This window comes from Lissotriton vulgaris, chromosome 3_1, assembly GCF_964263255.1.
Source record: "Lissotriton vulgaris chromosome 3_1, aLisVul1.2, whole genome shotgun sequence".
In the NCBI taxonomy this organism is placed as follows: domain Eukaryota; kingdom Metazoa; phylum Chordata; class Amphibia; order Caudata; family Salamandridae; genus Lissotriton; species Lissotriton vulgaris.
Window position 1 is genome coordinate 979552199 of NC_141689.1, and position 17675 is coordinate 979569873.

Genomic DNA, 17675 nt, shown 5'->3' on the forward strand with positions numbered 1-17675 from the left:
CGAATACCGAATTCCGAAATACTCACCTGTGATCAGGAGAGAAACCAGTACTGTACCTTGTAGTCCAGTACTGAACCGCAAAAGTAATCCTAGCCGGGTTTACTAGTAACCTGAATTTTTTCCATAGGAATCCATTGTCTGCTTTTCTATGAAATTTCTTCTGTCTACTTTTGAAAACTTGAAATATTCTTTAAAAATCGTACCAACTTCTGAAACGTAATTACTTACCTGTCTTAAGTTGAGATTCCAGTGCTGGACCTAGGAGCCCAGTACTGGATTACCAAAGTAACGCGATCGTACTTTAACCATAACCTGAATTTTCTCACATTGGATAACATTGCCAGATTTTCATTGAAAAGTTTCTAAGTGTGAACTTTAAAAATAGCTTTATATTTCTTAAAAATCACTGCAAGAACTAGAACGTTTTCATTGAATTGTTTTCAGCTTAGACCCCAGGAATGAATCTAGGATCCAGTGCTGGAATTACAAAAGTAATCTACGAAGTAATCAACTGCATTTATGTACGAAAACCCATTGAGCTCAATGCTAAATTGTGTTTAGAATTGTGTTGCCTACTGCAACCTCTTTACCTGTTGTGTTTACAAAGTTTATTGACTCTCTGCAAAGTATTCAGCAGTGATCACTCATATTGAGAAAAGTATATTTTGATACCTGTTGGTTCTAAAAATAAAATAACGATATCTTTTGATATAAAAACAATTGGCCTGGAGTTCAGTCCTTGAGTGTGTGAAACCTTTGGCTGACAGAGTGGGTACAACAAATGCTTTACACTGTCCTCTGGTACTGCCTTACTGCTCGACCAAGCTACCACTTTTGAGAGTAAGGTCAGCCCTGACTTTAACCTCTGTTATAGCCCTGGGGTTGGTGGTCTCTGTACACACTGTACCTTACTTTGGTCCTGTACATATAGAGCCACTTTCTCACACTGAACAGAATCCCTACAACACAGCAAAACTAACTTTGAACCTTAATATAAATGCATAAGGCAATCTTTCAGAACAGGAAGGCAAGAAAAAGGAGCAATATCCCTGCTAAGAGCAGGTGATAAGGTAGGTTTATTCCAGGTCTCTATGATGGAATCCATATGACCCTCATTAAAAGGCAGATTTGGCTCTGTCGAAACCGTTGTGACTGCAGGACCTCTGTAAGGATACTGGAGAAAGGCTCTAGGTAACTCCAAAAAGTCTATAGCCTTCTTTCGAATAGCACTTGGTGATATTCAACAGAAGAGGCGACATAGATTTAGGAAAGAAAAATATGAGCGGTGTCTAGGCCCTAAGCATTTTAGAAATTCAAGAATGGCCCCTAGTTTGGAATGAAAAAAGAAAACTTTTTTGTCTATAATATCAACATACCACAGGTACCTCAAGGAGGGGTTTCTGATTATTAGCTTCTTTAACATTCCAGAAGTGTCTGAAGGAAGAGTTTTACTCTGCAGCTATATTTCAGAAGACCTGAAAACTGGGAAGAGCTATTTGTGGGCTATACAACCCTCAAAGTTAGATCCAGCACCCTCATGATATAAACAACAGGATGCCGTAGACAATATCAGCCACGCTGTCGATTTGGTCACAAAGAGAGCTGCAGCTTTATAAGGGAGTGGACCGATAACTGCAGTGTTTGGGATAGCACAAAGCATTGTGTTACGTGGTACCAGGTTCCAATGTCTATTCAGGGAAGTTTGCCCGGTCCGGGTCCACAGTTTAAGGCGTTAAAAGGAGAGCCTGACAAGAAGATGTAGAGGTGAGAAGCCAGCTTCACTATTATTTAATGAAGCAACATGAGCAGAGGATCCTAATGCCACAGCTAAGCTATAGCTATGTCTTAAAATAATTGAAACATTGCCCACGAGGAAACATCTGGACTGAGTAGCATAAGAAAAAGGCTGTAGCTGCTCCAAAACTGAGATGGATTCTTCCTAGAAAGAAATATGCAGATTTACTGGTAAGGAGAAGATCTTTGCACACGGTTACAGTCAGATCTAGACCAGAGATTTGAAGAGCACAAAAACATTCAAGCTCTGAATGTGACCATTTGCACTGCTGCTTTTTCTAAAAAGATGGATGCAATGGAATTCAGGCATCCTCCAGGACTGCTACACTCTAAGTCACTCTAAATCATCACAACAATGTTTCGCTTAACATTTTCTGAGCATTTCGGGACTGATATTTTGGCAGGGAGTACAAAGTTCAGAACCTTCGGTGAGGATCTAGTCACCTCATGCAGCACCAGTAACATATTTCTGGTTCTTGAAGTTCATGCAGGGTTTGAAACACTAGGTTTTCATTAAGAAGCACACATCTAAATTTTAAGATAGCAGAAACATAAATAATCTGTGTATAAAAGACGCTGAGATGTTTATAAAATAGGTAAACATGGATTTTATATGGTTACATTTACTAATGCAAACATTACCTGTATTCTGTACACTTGCACACTAATGGACTTCTGATGTTCTGATGTTTTGTATTCCATTTTCAAAGCTGGCAAATAATTTCGCCTTATAGGAGTGTCAGTCTGTATAATTTTCATATCCATATTATTGGGGGTAAAACAAGCCTTAAACAAAAAAAAACGATAAACTGCTTTGAGACTACATGTTCATCCCAATCCAGCTCATGCAAAAATAATATAGATTTTACATAAAAACAGCGAGCTCTTACCTGGAAAGGTACTTCTCACCAGCATGCAGTAGAACGCACTTTAAGAAGGGTCTTATGAAGACACCTCATTAACAGAATTAACAAAGGCGATGGGTATTGTCATACATTATTTAGGGAATATTCATTTATTCACAAGTTTTTTTTATATACAATCCAGAGCTTGGTTGGCGCATGGAAAATCATAGCACAAAGAATTTCAACAATACTACCAAGGAAGGTATATTGAGAAAAGGTGGATTTTTAGGCTCTTACGAATTTACATGAGTGATGGGCCAAGTTTTAGTTCTTTAAGCAGGAGGAATGCAGTTTTGTGGTATAGACAGAGAAGGATAGCTTGAAGTTCTTTGTTAAATCTGGGGGTTTCCAGGATCATCTGGGCTTTGGGTTGTATGTAATTTTCCATTAGGAAATGGAAGGTTCCTTGTGCAAGTAAGTTGACTGGCTCCTCTGCCTATCTTTATAGGTGATGCTGAGAATCCTGAAAATAATTCAGAAGTAAACAGTGTATATCAACAAGCATAGTGTGGCAATATTTCTTGGCTACTTGCCTTCTTGGCTACTCTTACTAGCGTAGCTGGGGCATTGAGACTTTTTTTAAAGTCATTATCAACTATTTTGTGAGCCCACCATGAAAAGAGTTTTGGTCACAAAATGTGAACATGAATTTTGCTATGCCACATGGTAGGTGAACCACTATTATTCTGAGCCAATGAATAAAACTTGTGAATTTCTTTATTCAACCATATTTCAGTGAAGTAACCCAGAATATGAATACATATTCGCTGTGCCACATAGTAAGCACACCACATTTTTTGTGAGCCAAAGTATAAACCGAAAGTAACCCAAACAGCACTAGTCAGTCAGCTTAACCTTGCAGCACCAAAATCTACTTCTAAGAGCTGCACAATAATTTAGCACTGGCATACATATTATTTTCAAATGTGATCCAAGGTGTGGAGGGGGCGTGGCTTGGACGCCGATCGGGATGGCGGCGTGAGCTCGCAGCTCCACGCGGAATCCCGCTAACTCTCCTGATTTCAGCCCCCTGGGCGACCCGTGGTCGACGCTCCTTCCCTACGAAGTGTAGGGGGTCCACTGGGCGTCGATAGAAAGTGGTCGGGGGACTGCTGGCCCCGTGGAGACCCAGTTGGGCGACGGCTGAGGTGTCGCCGAGAGTGAGAAGAAAATGGCGGCGGAGCAGCCGGGCTACTCCGGACATCGGCATTGAGCTGACTTGGTGCCCACTGGTGGAGGGCTTTGTAGCTGAGAAATTGAGGCGGTAGGGACTGCGGCGACAGTTCTGAAGATCGGGGGACAAGGACCCCGCTCGGGCTTTGAGGACGCTTGCCGGCTCCTACCCTTCCCTTTCCCCCTCCCCTCTGGGCTCACGAGGGGTCGGGTCTGACGGAGCTCACCCGGTTGGCCCTTGGAACTGCGGGCACCGGCGGTGGCATTTGATCCTGTTCAATATTGGGAGGATTGCACCGGCTCACGAGTGCCGGGACTGGACGGGTTTTCTGGCCTGTGGCGCAGTACCCTAAGATGGCGGCCAAGGGAGGACTGGTGGCCGGAGAGCGCGGACAGGGGGACCTGGCGGCGCCGTCCCATATGGGTGAGACCCCCCCGAAGGAGTTGGACCAGGAGCAGCGACTGAATCGGCGCCTGGATGCCATACTAGATGCAATTACCTCGACCAAGGAGGCGTTGCAGCAGGACATTGCGCAAGTGGCCACGGGGCTGGGGCTCTTGCGAGCGGACCATGCGAAGCTGGCGGATAAGGTCAAGGACCATGATCAGATGCTATTGGACCTGAAACCGTCGGTAGTAACCGCGGAGCATAAAATCACGGACATCCTGGCCCGGCTGGACTCGCTGGAACGGCGTGCGGAGGATGCCGAAGGCCGCAATAGGAGGAACAACGTGCGGGTCGTAGGCCTGCCGGAACGAATTGAGGGGGAGGACGCGGTGGCCTACATGGAGGACTGATTTCGAACTGTGGTGGCACCGGAGGGGCTTACTCCTTTCTTTACGTTGGAACGAGCCCACAGGGTGCCTGCTCGCCCGCCAGGGCTTGGCCGCCCCCCCCGACCGATGGTGGTGCGGCTCCTCCATTATAAGGACCGGGACCTCCTCATTCAGAAGGCTCGGATGTCGGGCCCGTTTGAGGTGGAGAACAGTAGGGTTACAATCTTCCCGGACTACACCCAGGCAGTCCAGAAAAGCAGAGCATCGTCCCTGGCGGTGAAGAAGGAGCTGCGAGAGGAGGGCATTCAATACTCCCTGCTCTTCCCAGCCAAGCTGCGGGTTATCCTGGATGAGACTACGCACTTCTTTCAGACCCCGGACGAGGCATGGCAGTGGCTGGAGTCGTATAGAGCGGGGACGGATCGGTCCCACAAAAGTAGGCGAGATCGGTCCACACAGCCTCAGGTCAGAAAATCGCAACGCATCCGGTCCCGTAATAGGCGCCAGCGGGAGAAACGGGAGGCTCAAATGGCTGCAGAAAAGAGAGATGCGCTTGCAGCGACGGCGGCCATCACGGGGTCGCAGCAGGGCAGTGAACTGGTGGAGACGGACTCCGGCGGAGAAGGCAGCAGGACAGGAGAGGACCTTTCGGAAGCGGAAAGCTCGAAGGGGCCGGTGGTGACCCCCCAGACTTCTGATGGGATATTTCATGGTTGAGACTGTGCTGGGAATTGGACAAGAACTGATGGTAGGGCGGTATCCTGTTGGTGATGGGTGGGATGCCGGATAGGGTGCCACGTCGGCAGGATGGGATGGGAGCGCGGGGCGTGGGCTCCGCTAGCTGGGGTCGGCGATAACTCACCCCCCTAGGGCCCTTAAGGCCTTCTGTGGTGGAGACCACAGGTTAAGGGAATGTGTGGTTGGACTGAGGTTTGGATTGGGGCTGACACTGGGTTTGTGGGCTCTGTCCTGGGGAGTGGGGTTTGGGGTGTTTTTCTTTCCAGAGTTTGTTTTGGGGGGGGCAACTGCTTTTGGGGGGATGTGAACTGGCGTGGCTTGATCTGGACTAATTGCAGCTGGTATGGGGACGTTACCTAGCTTAAAATGCCTAACGTGGAATGTCCGGGGGCTACGTACCATGGTCAAGCGCCACAAGGTGCACGCATATCTGGTGAGAAGGGGGGTGCAGATAGCTATGCTGCAAGAGACCCATCTGACAAAAAAGGAGTGTGCGGCGTTGCAGAAAAGATGGCGGGGCCAGGTGTTCGGCACCACTTACTCAGCATATGCCAGGGGGGTATTGATTTGGGTGAGAGCAGGGATACCGTTCCAGGTGCTAAACCAAGTGGTGGACCCTGATGGCAGGTTTGTGGCGGTGGAGGGGAGGCTGTATGGTAGAGATGTGGTTCTTTGTTGTGTGTATGGTGTGGTATTGGATAGGTCTCACCCCCCCCCCCCCTTGTTGATTCCCCGGTACGTAAGTTGGCCTTGCACAGGAAGGAATGGCAGGACAGGTGGGGGTTGCTGGATGTGTGGCGGGAACAGCACAGGGACACCAGGGACTATTCCTTTTACTCAGCTCTCCATGCACTACATGTGAGGATCGATTCAATGCTCTGTGGCGGATCCCTGGCCCCATTGATTTCACACACAGAGTACTTGGCCAGAACCATCTCGGATCATAATCCCCTATTGGTACATATCCAGTGGCAGCGGGAGCGTTCTGCGATTCCAACATGGCGGCTCCGGCCAGACACGCTGGAGGACTCAGTGTTTAGTGACGCTATCCAACAGGGCATTGATCATTACTTTGGCGAGAACGAGGGTACGGCCACGTGTAGGTCCACTGAATGGGATGCGATGAAAGTGGTTGTGAGAGGGGTATGTCTGGGTCGGTTTTCGAATGTTCGTACGACTGTTTGAATGCTCTTGCGAAAGCGGAGGAGACTCTGAGAGACTTGGAGCGGCGCAGGCCAGCCAGGCCAGACTTACAGGCCCGATTGTTGGAAGCGAAGGAGTTGGTCGCCACCGAAACGGAACGGTTGAGGTGTTACGATTACAGGCAATACGCCGTCAGAGCGCATGCTGAACGGGATAAGGTGGGCACGCTCTTGGCCAGACTCGCTACCCCCGAACTTAGGGGCTGCCCGGTCCTTAGCATTAAAAACGCACTGGGGGAGACGGTGTATTCTCAGGCGGCGGTGTTGGAGTGCTTTCGGGTGTATTACGAGGAATTGTACCAGAGTCAGTTGGGAGTGGAGGATCAGGAAATTGCGGAGTATCTAGAGGAGAGGCAGCTTCCGGTCCTTGATGAGGACGACGCGAAAGAGTTGGGCGGCCCGATCACGCTTACGGAAATACGGGTGGCCATTAAAAATATGGCTCGGAATAAAACGCCAGGGGTGGACGGGCTGCCAGTAGAATTCTACCAGCAGTTTGTAGACAGCTTGGCGCCCAGACTGCTGGTGGTTTATGTGAGAAGTTGGCCCGATATGCAGCGTTCGCTATTCTAGCGACCGCTATGTATCGTTCCAAACGACCCTTATGGTGATTGGTTGTAAGTCAACCTATAGACCAGCTATCCTAGTAGCGTGGATACGAGCAGTCTAAGGCTAAAGACTCGAGAGGGCGTGTTAAGCCAGCTGTTTACCACACATGTACCCCTTGAACACCAAGTGAAAGGACACCACACAAGTGTTATGAAAATAAACAGAATATTTATTAAGATTCACAACAGCCCTGGACTCTTTATGAGGACAGGGTACTAAGCACAAACCAAATCTCTTAGGAAAATACTTCAAGTGCACAATTAAAACAAGTGTCCGAGGACACGGAAAGTTTAAGGTCTCGGGCGGACCCGATAAGGCAAGTCGGAAGCGAGGGACTCGGGACCCTAGAGTAAAGAGGCTATGCAGGCACCGAAATGCCGAGTTACCTAGCCACGAGGGCTGCGGCTGCACAAGTCTTACAGGCGTCGGGGTCTTCGCTGACGAGCCAGGAGCCGGAAGAAAAGGAGTTGCTGGCCGGCGACCAGTGATGAATAGTTCGTAGAGATCCAAGCCTGGATCAGAGATTGATGATACCTGAAAGCAGAGGGGACCAAGTTCGTACTACTAGCCAGTAGTCAGAGGGTACCAGGAGGGCACCGGTTGGCCGTCACCTCGACCAGGTGAGTGGGCGACGCTAGGCTCTGCAGTCTCACGGACCAGGAGGCGTTGTCGGCGACCAGGATGGAGGTGCGAGCTGTCCCACGAAGGATGATGCTGTCGGCGTCGCTGGGCCCAGGATTGGGGCAACAAGCCTTGGCAGATCTCGGGCCACGTGGTGGGCCTAAGATGGCGTCTTGAATGGACCAGGAGGGTCCGGGGTGCTCCTCTCGAAAAAGGGAGCAAGGGCCGGTCTGGAGCAACCAGACCAGCAGCGTTGGTTGTCGGATGTCGTCAAGGAAGGGCACAAGCCAGCGGCTAGTGACCAGACAACGTGCTGAGCAGCGAGCAGAAGGGCCCCACGCAGATCGTGGAGATGCTGGGAGACTGCACTTCGGTGCTGGAGCGGCTCAGGGTCGGGGCTTCTCGGACCCCAGAGCACTCACCAGAGAATTGCTTCGATGGTCGTGCTGGTTAAGAAAGCGTGCAGGTTTTGATGATGGCCGGTCCCTCGAGGTCTCGTCGCACCCACAGATCACAGCTGAGCTGATGACGTGGGTAGAGGTCAGAGGTGCCAGGGAAGCCGGTTCTCGTCGAGCTGGGCCGTCGGATCCTTGAGGAAGGACTTACAGCAACCCGCAGAGTTCTTAGATGGTGCCCGCTGATGCAGGGTGACTACTCCTTAGTCACAAGGGAGAAATCTTGAGAAGAGTCTCGAATGTCCTTTCGTAGAAAGTAGTTCTTGATTCAAAGATGATCTAAATTGGAAGGGTCCCCGCTCCGGTCTTTATTCTAAAGAAAGGGGTGGGTACATGACTAGGTCCTGCCCTAAGGGTGGGACCAGGAAGGGGGGTAGTTACACCCCTCTCCCCTGCCGGACTTTCCCCAGGCCAGGGCTGGCGCCCCTGGAACTGGTTCTGACCGGCAGATGCGTAGTGAGCACCGGGGTGCCACTCCGCAGTCACCTTCTCGCAAAAGCCCTACCTACCCAGAATACACAAACCCTGTCTGGGACGGTGCGAACACCGCCCTCGGCAGGAAACCCTTTGTCCAAGCGCTCCTCGCTGGAAGGACTCCCAGCAGCAGGAGGTCAGACTCGTGTCTGTGGTGGCAGCATCCATTTTGTGGAGCTGAGGCTTTGGTTAACTTTAACCGGGGTTCACAGTTACGTACATGTCGTGTCCCTCTAGAAGGGCGGAATGCTAACCTCGTCGCCAGAGTTGGTGAGAGGGCAGCATCCCGATTCGTATGACACCTTACTCGACATGTCTTGATAACGCGACACCGAAGTTACCGATATGGTACGCGTTATCATGGAACAGCCATTGGGTCTTGATTCCGCAAGCTGTAACCGGCTCGGCTCGGGCCAGAACACAGTTCACACGAGCCCACGCACTCGGCCTTCAGGATTGTCAAGGCCTGCCATAGGAGTGACTGATAGGAATTCGGGTGTCCATTGTATGGTTAGATATAGGGCTACCATATCTAAAGCAAAGGGTGAGTACACGACTTCGCCCCAGCTGTCATGCAGCCAGTTGTGTCAAATTTAGGAGGCCAGCCAGGGGTGGCATAATACATGCTGCAGCCCCTGGCGGCCCTGGGTACACCTATGCCCTGAGTTACAGGGTCTGATAAGGTGGCCCAGTACCAATTGGTAAATGCACCTAGGGTACATATCGTAATTTAGAAAGAGAACAGCCAGGCTGTGGGTCTGATTAGCAGGCCCACAGCCAGAGAAAGTCGTAAACCAGTGAAACAAAAGCAAAAAATCTGGGTGATCATAGGATTGCAGACCCTACTCTCCTACAGTTTACACTGAGGCTTATGAGTCAGGGGGTTTGCCTGGGTCTATGAGAGAAGCTTTGATTGTGCCGCTCTTGAAGCCCGGCAGGGATGCAACAGATGTGCGGTCCTATCGCCCGTTGTCCATGCTGACGGTGGACTACAAAATCCTGAGCCGGATTCTGGCCGCCAGGCTGGCCCCGCACATGACGGGCCTGGTACATAGAGATCAGGCGGGGTTTATCCCCACGAGGAGCACAGCGATGAATATCCGTCGTCTGGTTGGGATTATGGACGCCATTTTGGACGAGGATGGGACCCAAGCGGTCTTGTCCGTGGACATAGAGAAGGCGTTTGATAGTTTGGAATGGGTTTTTCTGGATAGAGTGCTGGGGAGGTTTGGCATAGGTGACGGGTTCCGCCGCTGGACGAAGGTCTTGTACTCCTCAGCGACGGCGCGAGTACGTTTGGGTGGTTTGGTGTCGGCGGCATACCCGGTGGGTAGGGGCACGAGACAGGGGTGCTCCCTTTCCCCCCTCCTGTTCGCCCTGGCGATGGAACCCCTGGCGGTCCACGCTAGGTCGGGTGACAGATACGCGGGGATAAGTAGCGGCGGGCGGCTACATCACATCTCGCTATATGCGGACGACCTGTTGCTATACCTAGACGACACGGAGCGGGCCCTGGAAGGAGCGATGGACTTGTTATCAGAATTCGGCCGGTTGTCGGGCCTCAAGGTTAACTGGGTGAAGACCTGTGTGTTCCCGCTGAGAGCGGAGACGCCCAGCCCTGCTCGTGACCTAGGGGTAATCTGGGAGCCATCTTGTTTTACTTATCTAGGAGTCCGCATCTACCACGTGACTGCGGACCTATTGGAAGGCAACATTGGTCGGTGCATTCGGGCGCTGAGGGGCAGTTTGTCCTTTTGGTCGACCCTCCCGCTGACGGTACTGGGTAGGATTGCTCTTTTGAAAATGGTGGCACTCCCCCGCCTCCTGTACTACTTCCGGACGTTACCCATCTGGATTCCTCAGAGGATCTTTAGGGATCTGAGGACGATGATTATTGGTTTCTTGTGGGGACATGGCCGCCGCAGAGTGGCTCTGACCACGTTGCTGCGCCCCAAGATTGAGGGGGGGATGGCTGTTCCTGATTTTGAACTGTATTACTTGGCGGCGCAGCTTCAGGTCCTCACGCTGTGTTGTAGACAGAAGGGTTCGACCCATGTGGTCAGTGGGACCTGGGTAATAGATTGAAGTATATGAAAGGGTCCCAGACCAGAAAAAACACAGTGAATAATTAATCTTCACACAGTTACACAAGATCAAAACCAAAAGGTACTTATGGTTGACAGTGTTTTTATTTTCACTGAACCCAGAAAAAACGTATAATGTTTTTACATTCACTAGTATTATGCACAAAGATCAAGTGTGCCCACACAGGGGAAGGGGAGGAGTGTAGAAGGAGGGGGGAGGGAGGGAGGGGTTTTAAGTGTTACAATTAGTTAACATCACTAATCATAAGCACAAATCCACAAGTGAAACCATCATTATCATTGATCCATGAGTGAGAGATCAAGAAAAACACATGTTAAATAAACCATTGTACATGAAACAGAGACTCCTGTAATGATTCTTAATATCAAAATTGGGGTAAGGAGTTCGTATAGGTAGAAGATGGTCTACGTTTCGACCCAAAGGTGTAGGACATTGGATCCTTACTGGAGGGTCTTCATCAGGACGTGAGGGGGTGAAGGAAACGGTGGGGCAGAGTCCTGACAGCGCAGGTAGACAAAGTCACAAGCCTACTGGGCGTGTTGCGTCTCCAGGCGGGGCCAGTCCGAGTAAATATTAAAGGTGTCTGTTAGTAAATCGGTAAACCGTTCTGGATGGCACGGCAGGTAGAGTCCCTCAAACGCAATTATGGCAAACTCCCAGGCGCTCGTCCAAGAGGGATTGTGAATTACTAACAGCAAGGAGCCGGCTCAGCGTGTCTCCTTAGGAGTGGCAGGGGGCCTCCGTAGCCTGAGCGTCCCAAAAAGTGGATCAGGCAGCCATCCGTGAAGGGTCGGAGTGGAGCCGGCGTTAGCGCGTGTATGCCTGGAACAAGGAAGTCTTCCTTGTTCCTTGCCTGATCCACTTTTTGGGACGCTCAGGCTACGGAGGCCCCCTGCCACTCCTAAGGAGACACGCTGAGCCGGCTCCTTGCTGTTAGTAATTCACAATCCCTCTTGGACGAGCGCCTGGGAGTTTGCCATAATTGCGTTTGAGGGACTCTACCTGCCGTGCCATCCAGAACGGTTTACCGATTTACTAACAGACACCTTTAATATTTACTCGGACTGGCCCCGCCTGGAGACGCAACACGCCCAGTAGGCTTGTGACTTTGTCTACCTGCGCTGTCAGGACTCTGCCCCACCGTTTCCTTCACCCCCTCACGTCCTGATGAAGACCCTCCAGTAAGGATCCAATGTCCTACACCTTTGGGTCGAAACGTAGACCATCTTCTACCTATACGAACTCCTTACCCCAATTTTGATATTAAGAATCATTACAGGAGTCTCTGTTTCATGTACAATGGTTTATTTAACATGTGTTTTTCTTGATCTCTCACTCATGGATCAATGATAATGATGGTTTCACTTGTGGATTTGTGCTTATGATTAGTGATGTTAACTAATTGTAACACTTAAAACCCCTCCCCCCCTCCCCCCTCCTTCTACACTCCTCCCCTTCCCCTGTGTGGGCACACTTGATCTTTGTGCATAATACTAGTGAATGTAAAAACATTATACGTTTTTTCTGGGTTCAGTGAAAATAAAAACACTGTCAACCATAAGTACCTTTTGGTTTTGATCTTGTGTAACTGTGTGAAGATTAATTATTCACTGTGTTTTTTCTGGTCTGGGACCCTTTCATATACTTCAGGTCCTCACGCAACATGTGGCCCGGGTGTTTAGGGGACCGGAGGGTGACCGAGAGCTGGGGATACAACGCCATGTACTGTCTTATATCGTCATGCAGCAAAAGCTGGAGCTGCGGGGCCTCACTATGGAGGAACGGACGCTCAGGCTATGCTGGCAGAGGAGTCTCAGGAGAGCGAGGGCAACTCGACCTTATGCGCCGGAAATTCCGATAGGCATGCTAACAGCCCTGCCACATGGGGGCGATTGGTCCCCATTGTTGGAATGGGAGGAGGCTGGACTTCAGGTGGTGGGAGACCTGTATATCGATGGTACCTTGGTGCCCTTCGGAGTGCTCCAGGAGCAGTTCGGGCTGTCAGACGGGGGGTTTCTGTTGCATGCGGCGGTGGTAGCGGCTATACAGAAGCACTGGAAGGGAGGGCTCATAGAACCGGATACCACTATGGCTTGCCAATATGTGGTGATGGCAGCGGGCACCTTTAAGGCTGTGACCTGCCTCCATAACAGGATGCTGAACGAGGGACTGGAACCGCTCCAGGGGCTCAAAGCTAAATGGGAGGAGAGTGTGGGCAAACCCATTCCAGACACGGTGTGGAGCCACATTCTGCGGCGCACATGGAAAGGCACGGGGAATGCGCGTTTCCAACAAGTGCATTTCTTTGTGATACATAGAGCCTATCTGACTCCGGAAAAAATACGGCGGTACTTTCAGGTGCAGGACGCACGGTGCCCGAGGTGCTCGTCTCCGGAAGCGGACATGGATCATTTGTTCTGGGGTTGTCCGCATTTGGAGGCCTACTGGGCAGAGGTGGGGGACCTTCTAAACGAAGTAACCGACAGGGAGGTGGACTTCGACATGGCGGCGTGTCTGCTACTCTGGTTCCCGCATACCAAACATACTAAGGTGACGAGCAAATTTATTGATCTGGGCCTGATACTGGCACAAAGAGAGATCTCATGGCACTGGAAGTCCAGGAGCGGGCCGTCGGTGAGGAGGTGGAAGAATGAATTGTTGCGGTGGTCTGATTGTGAGAGTGTGCTCCGAATGAAACAGGCTGTCAAGCTTGGTAATGAGAAAGCCTTGGATGCAGCGCGTGCGTGGGAATTGGTGGTGCAAGCCTTGCGTGACTCTTTAGTGGAGGATGAGGACTGAGTGGAAGGGTCCTGTGGACACCGCGAGGCGTACTAACTCGGAGTCGTCATAGAAACTGTAGCGGGATCCATACTGCACTTACAGACGGGACACACACCATTAGCAGTTGCCGGGGGGGGACACTGGGGGGTTGTTTAGTGGGAGTTCGGGGTGGGTCGGAAGCCAGGAGATGGGTTGATCGAGATAGCGATATTGAGCTGCGAGGGCCTGTGGAACGTGGGTGATGAGAGGGAGGTGGGGCAGGAGCACGGGTCAGTTATGGGGGGCCCTGCAGTGCACGGGGCGGGTCGGGAAGCGGCTGGTAGCATTGATCCGCGTATGTGGGATGGCTGACGGTGTTCTTTGTTGTGGGCGGGGGGGTAAAATGCGGATACGTAAAATGACTTTTCGACCATTGTCCCTAAGGGACACCCACCGTGATGCCTTCCTGCTATTTCGGGTACTACGCCGCCCGGCCTCCGGGATGCGGGCTGAATGGCTGTGTATGTAATACGTTTTGGTGTTTGACCGGGGGGACATTACGAGTGGACTGGTTGAGCCTTTGTATTCTGTGGTTTCTAATTCTGCAATAAAAACAAATTAAAAAAAAAAAAAAAAAAAAAAAATGTGATCCAAGGTGTGGAGATTGTTGCTGAAAATGTATTCAGGTATGCCTTTCTTTTGGGACACAAAAGTTACTCAGTATTATGTGTGTGGGCAGGAAAAAGTGTATTACTTTAGTTTAGGATCAATGATGCAGGTATCCCTGCTCCAAGTAACCTCCACTACATTGCCTGACCACTACAACGGCCAACATAAGTAAAATATGCCTTTTAGGGGTCTAATGTATAATAATAAAAATAATAAAAATCACATTAATTTAAATCTTATTACGTCATTTTGGAGCCCAAAGTTACTAATGAAAATTACATTAAATTAAATGTGAAATATGATATAGTAAATACAAAATAAAAATAAAATAAAGACACAGGTCAGGGTGCTTCCACCCTTGCAAGATATAAATCATATATATTTGTTTTAATACACTTGGGGGAGATTTAGAGTCCGGCACTCGTTTGCTTTTTGCCAACTGTAGGTTGCACCCCCCCCAATTCAAATATCCAAAGAAAAAGTAATTTATGAATGTCCATCCAATATTAGCAATGTGCAGGTTTCATTATTATTCTTTTAAATTTGAAACTAAGAACCAGGCAGCCAACGTGTTTCGTTCTTTTTACATACGAACTTCGTCAGGGCGATTATGTTGTTACTCGTTGTTTTGACCTGAAACCACAATCGTTAGGACGCCTCAGCTAAGATCTCTTCTTGCGAAGTCACCATAAATCCGTGCTCACAGGTTGAAATATAATGGCTGTTGTGCCTATCGTGCTGAAATACCAGGTATAATCTCTGACCTGGCCGCGATACCCTATTAAATGGCTGTTGTGCGAGCGACGTGCTGTATCGAGCGGTCTTAGGTGTTCCGGATAAAACGTTTGGCAAATGCAACGGAATACCTTATACGGCAAGCTAACAGTCCACCCTCATGGGCTTGATTGATGAAAATCTGGACAGAGTAGGGAATCTGAGAAAAACGTTACATTAGACCTTGTATCCCCAAATCACTTCTCATTTTTACTGTGGAGAATCAAGGCCTATCCTCATCCCTTATAACCTCAAATTATGAAAGAAACGGATTCCAAGTGTGACTATGAACACCTTCTCATATCTCTTTCCTTATTTAACAGGACACTCTATGTTCACCCACGTCATCACTTCCGGCTTCCAGAGTGAGATGACCGAGTTCCCTGGCCAATTCCCATGTCATTACAATGGCTCTCTTTGCTGGCAGCAGCAGGCTAGCTCTCCGAATTTACTATTTGCTTTCTTTTTTAGGGATGAGGCGGTATAGAAAATTTCCAGATTTGAGCTTTAATCAGCAATGTTATTCCCATAAATATTTCTGTCTCTCAGAATTTTTCTGTAATTGTTCAGTGACCGAGCGTATAGTAGATAACAGCATCTCCATCTCAGCATCTCGGGTGATTAGTTGTTGTTAATGTATGAGTTACTTACCTTCGGTAACGATGTATCCGGTTGAGACAATTCTAGCCACAGATTCCTTAATATAGAATTATCCCCAGGCGTGAAACTGGATCCGGAAAACTTTTTGCCACAGCATCCCTGCGCGCCGGGGGGGTGGCACCACGTGACTCCGCCCTGACGTCGTCCGCGTTTGTGACGTCAGCTAGGATACATAAGTCCCACCCGGTGAGCCTACGTCCGTTTTCTTCGGAGAACTTTTAACCTCATGCGCGCTAGCGGAATTCCGCTCGCACGCTGAGATTTTTAAAAACGCACTTTACGTGACGAGCTGGGCTCGTCATCAGCGTGCGAGGAGGCTACGCCATGACGAGCCCAGCTCGTCATCAGCCTGGAAGGGGTTAAGCGGCACAACGCGGCGCCATCACATACAGAAACTGTGAGAATATGGGAACAGTGTGCGAAAAATCTGATACACAGAGAGGGAAGAAATTAATGGTGAGGAACAGCACCATCCAAAATAGTGCCAGGCACTATGGCACCAAGAGTCATGGAATGAAGGAACAGGAGCACAGCTACTGCAAAGCAAGCCTGCAAACAAATACAGCAGCCTCCCTGGGGGCAGAAAGCATGTGAAAAATTGCACAGCAGACAAAGAAGTCTGCAACCACAGCCTAGAACAGAGAAGGGCACCAAGGCCCAAACGGAAAAGGAACGACAATTCACCCCCAGACAACACCAGCAGGGAGAGACATCTCGAGAAAAGAGCTAAGGGCCAAGACCCATCCAAGGTACCTCAACCCCAAGGATTGCAAAGGAGTCAGAAGTGCAAGCAACGAAAGGAAGAAAAGCACAAGCAACCCCCACACTGTTGACAAGGGTGCAGGGGCACAGAAGTACCCATGAAACATCAAGCAATCACCAGAAAGGAAGGAATGGAGCAAACAACCAGACGAGCATCCCCCTAGGGAGGGAGTAAGAAAAAGGGCACTCGCAGAAGACCACTAAGGATCCTGCAAGAACCGGGAGGAAGGGAGGGTCGTGAAGGAATCTGTGGCTAGAATCGTCTCTACCAGATACATCGTTACCGAAGGTAAGTAACTCGTACATCTGAGAGACCACTAGACGCAGATTCCTTAACATAGATAAAGATACCCTAGCCATACCCAAGGGGAAGGAGGGTCTGCAAGAGGACCTCCCCAGCTTGGACGAACACAGGGCCCCAATAGGGGATGTCACAGGGACAGGGAGAATAGCTCAGTCCCCGCCAGGCAGAAGAGAACCTGGTCATCTCTGAAGAACACCGGCCCCAGAGGTGGTGCCTGATGATGACAAAAAGAGGCGCCCTAACCCTCATCAAGCAGGAGGAAGCAAGGACAAGGCGAAAAGAGGCCAGTGCACCCCAAGCCCAGACAAGGAACCAGGGATCTCCACCAGAAGCCCCAGAGGTACAGTCAACGCAGAGGAGTACCGAGGAAGAAGAGCTACCCACAAACTCCAAGGAGAAGAGGCAGAAACACAGGCAAAGTACTCCACCGGGAAAAACACCAGTTTAGAGGGCAGCCGAGCCTATCACGGCTTGAAGTCAACAGACAAGACAGAAAGGCACCCCAGCAATAAAGGCAGGCATGAGAAGAAGAACGTAATCCCACAAGAATCCTGCAGAACAAGAAGCAGGAGCGCCAGGGCCCACACCAAGGCCCCGGCCACAGAAGAGAAGAGCAGGCGGGTGCAGCCAGCCGCTGACAAGCGCCACCAACTAAACGCCCAGACCACGTCGGGCTCAGAACAAGGGCAAGGCCAGAAAAAATCCAGAACGACCCCTAAAAAGGGACCGCTCAGGACAGAACCGAACCAAGAAGAAGTGTGATCAGCTAGAAGATGAGAGGAGAAACAAGTAGGACGGACCAGGCAGTCAACACAGGAAGTTATCCCCTCAGAAACACCAGACAGAGGACTAGACCAAACGGCAGACAAAGGGCAAAAATCCCACAGCACAA

The 17675-nt window shown here is 50.0% G+C and overlaps 1 protein-coding gene across 4 annotated transcripts in view; it reads right to left on the reverse strand.

Moving 5' to 3' along the window:
• Window positions 1–17675, reverse strand: part of VPS13A (vacuolar protein sorting 13 homolog A) — a 2146181-nt gene that overhangs the window by 733153 nt on the left and 1395353 nt on the right. For all 4 annotated transcript variants that reach the window (XM_086961343.1, XM_086961342.1, XM_086961345.1 and 1 more), the window contains one exon: window positions 2437–2580. In XM_086961343.1, coding sequence (XP_086817469.1) covers window positions 2437–2580 — 144 coding nt within the window. The remainder of the gene's footprint in view (window positions 1–2436; window positions 2581–17675) is intronic.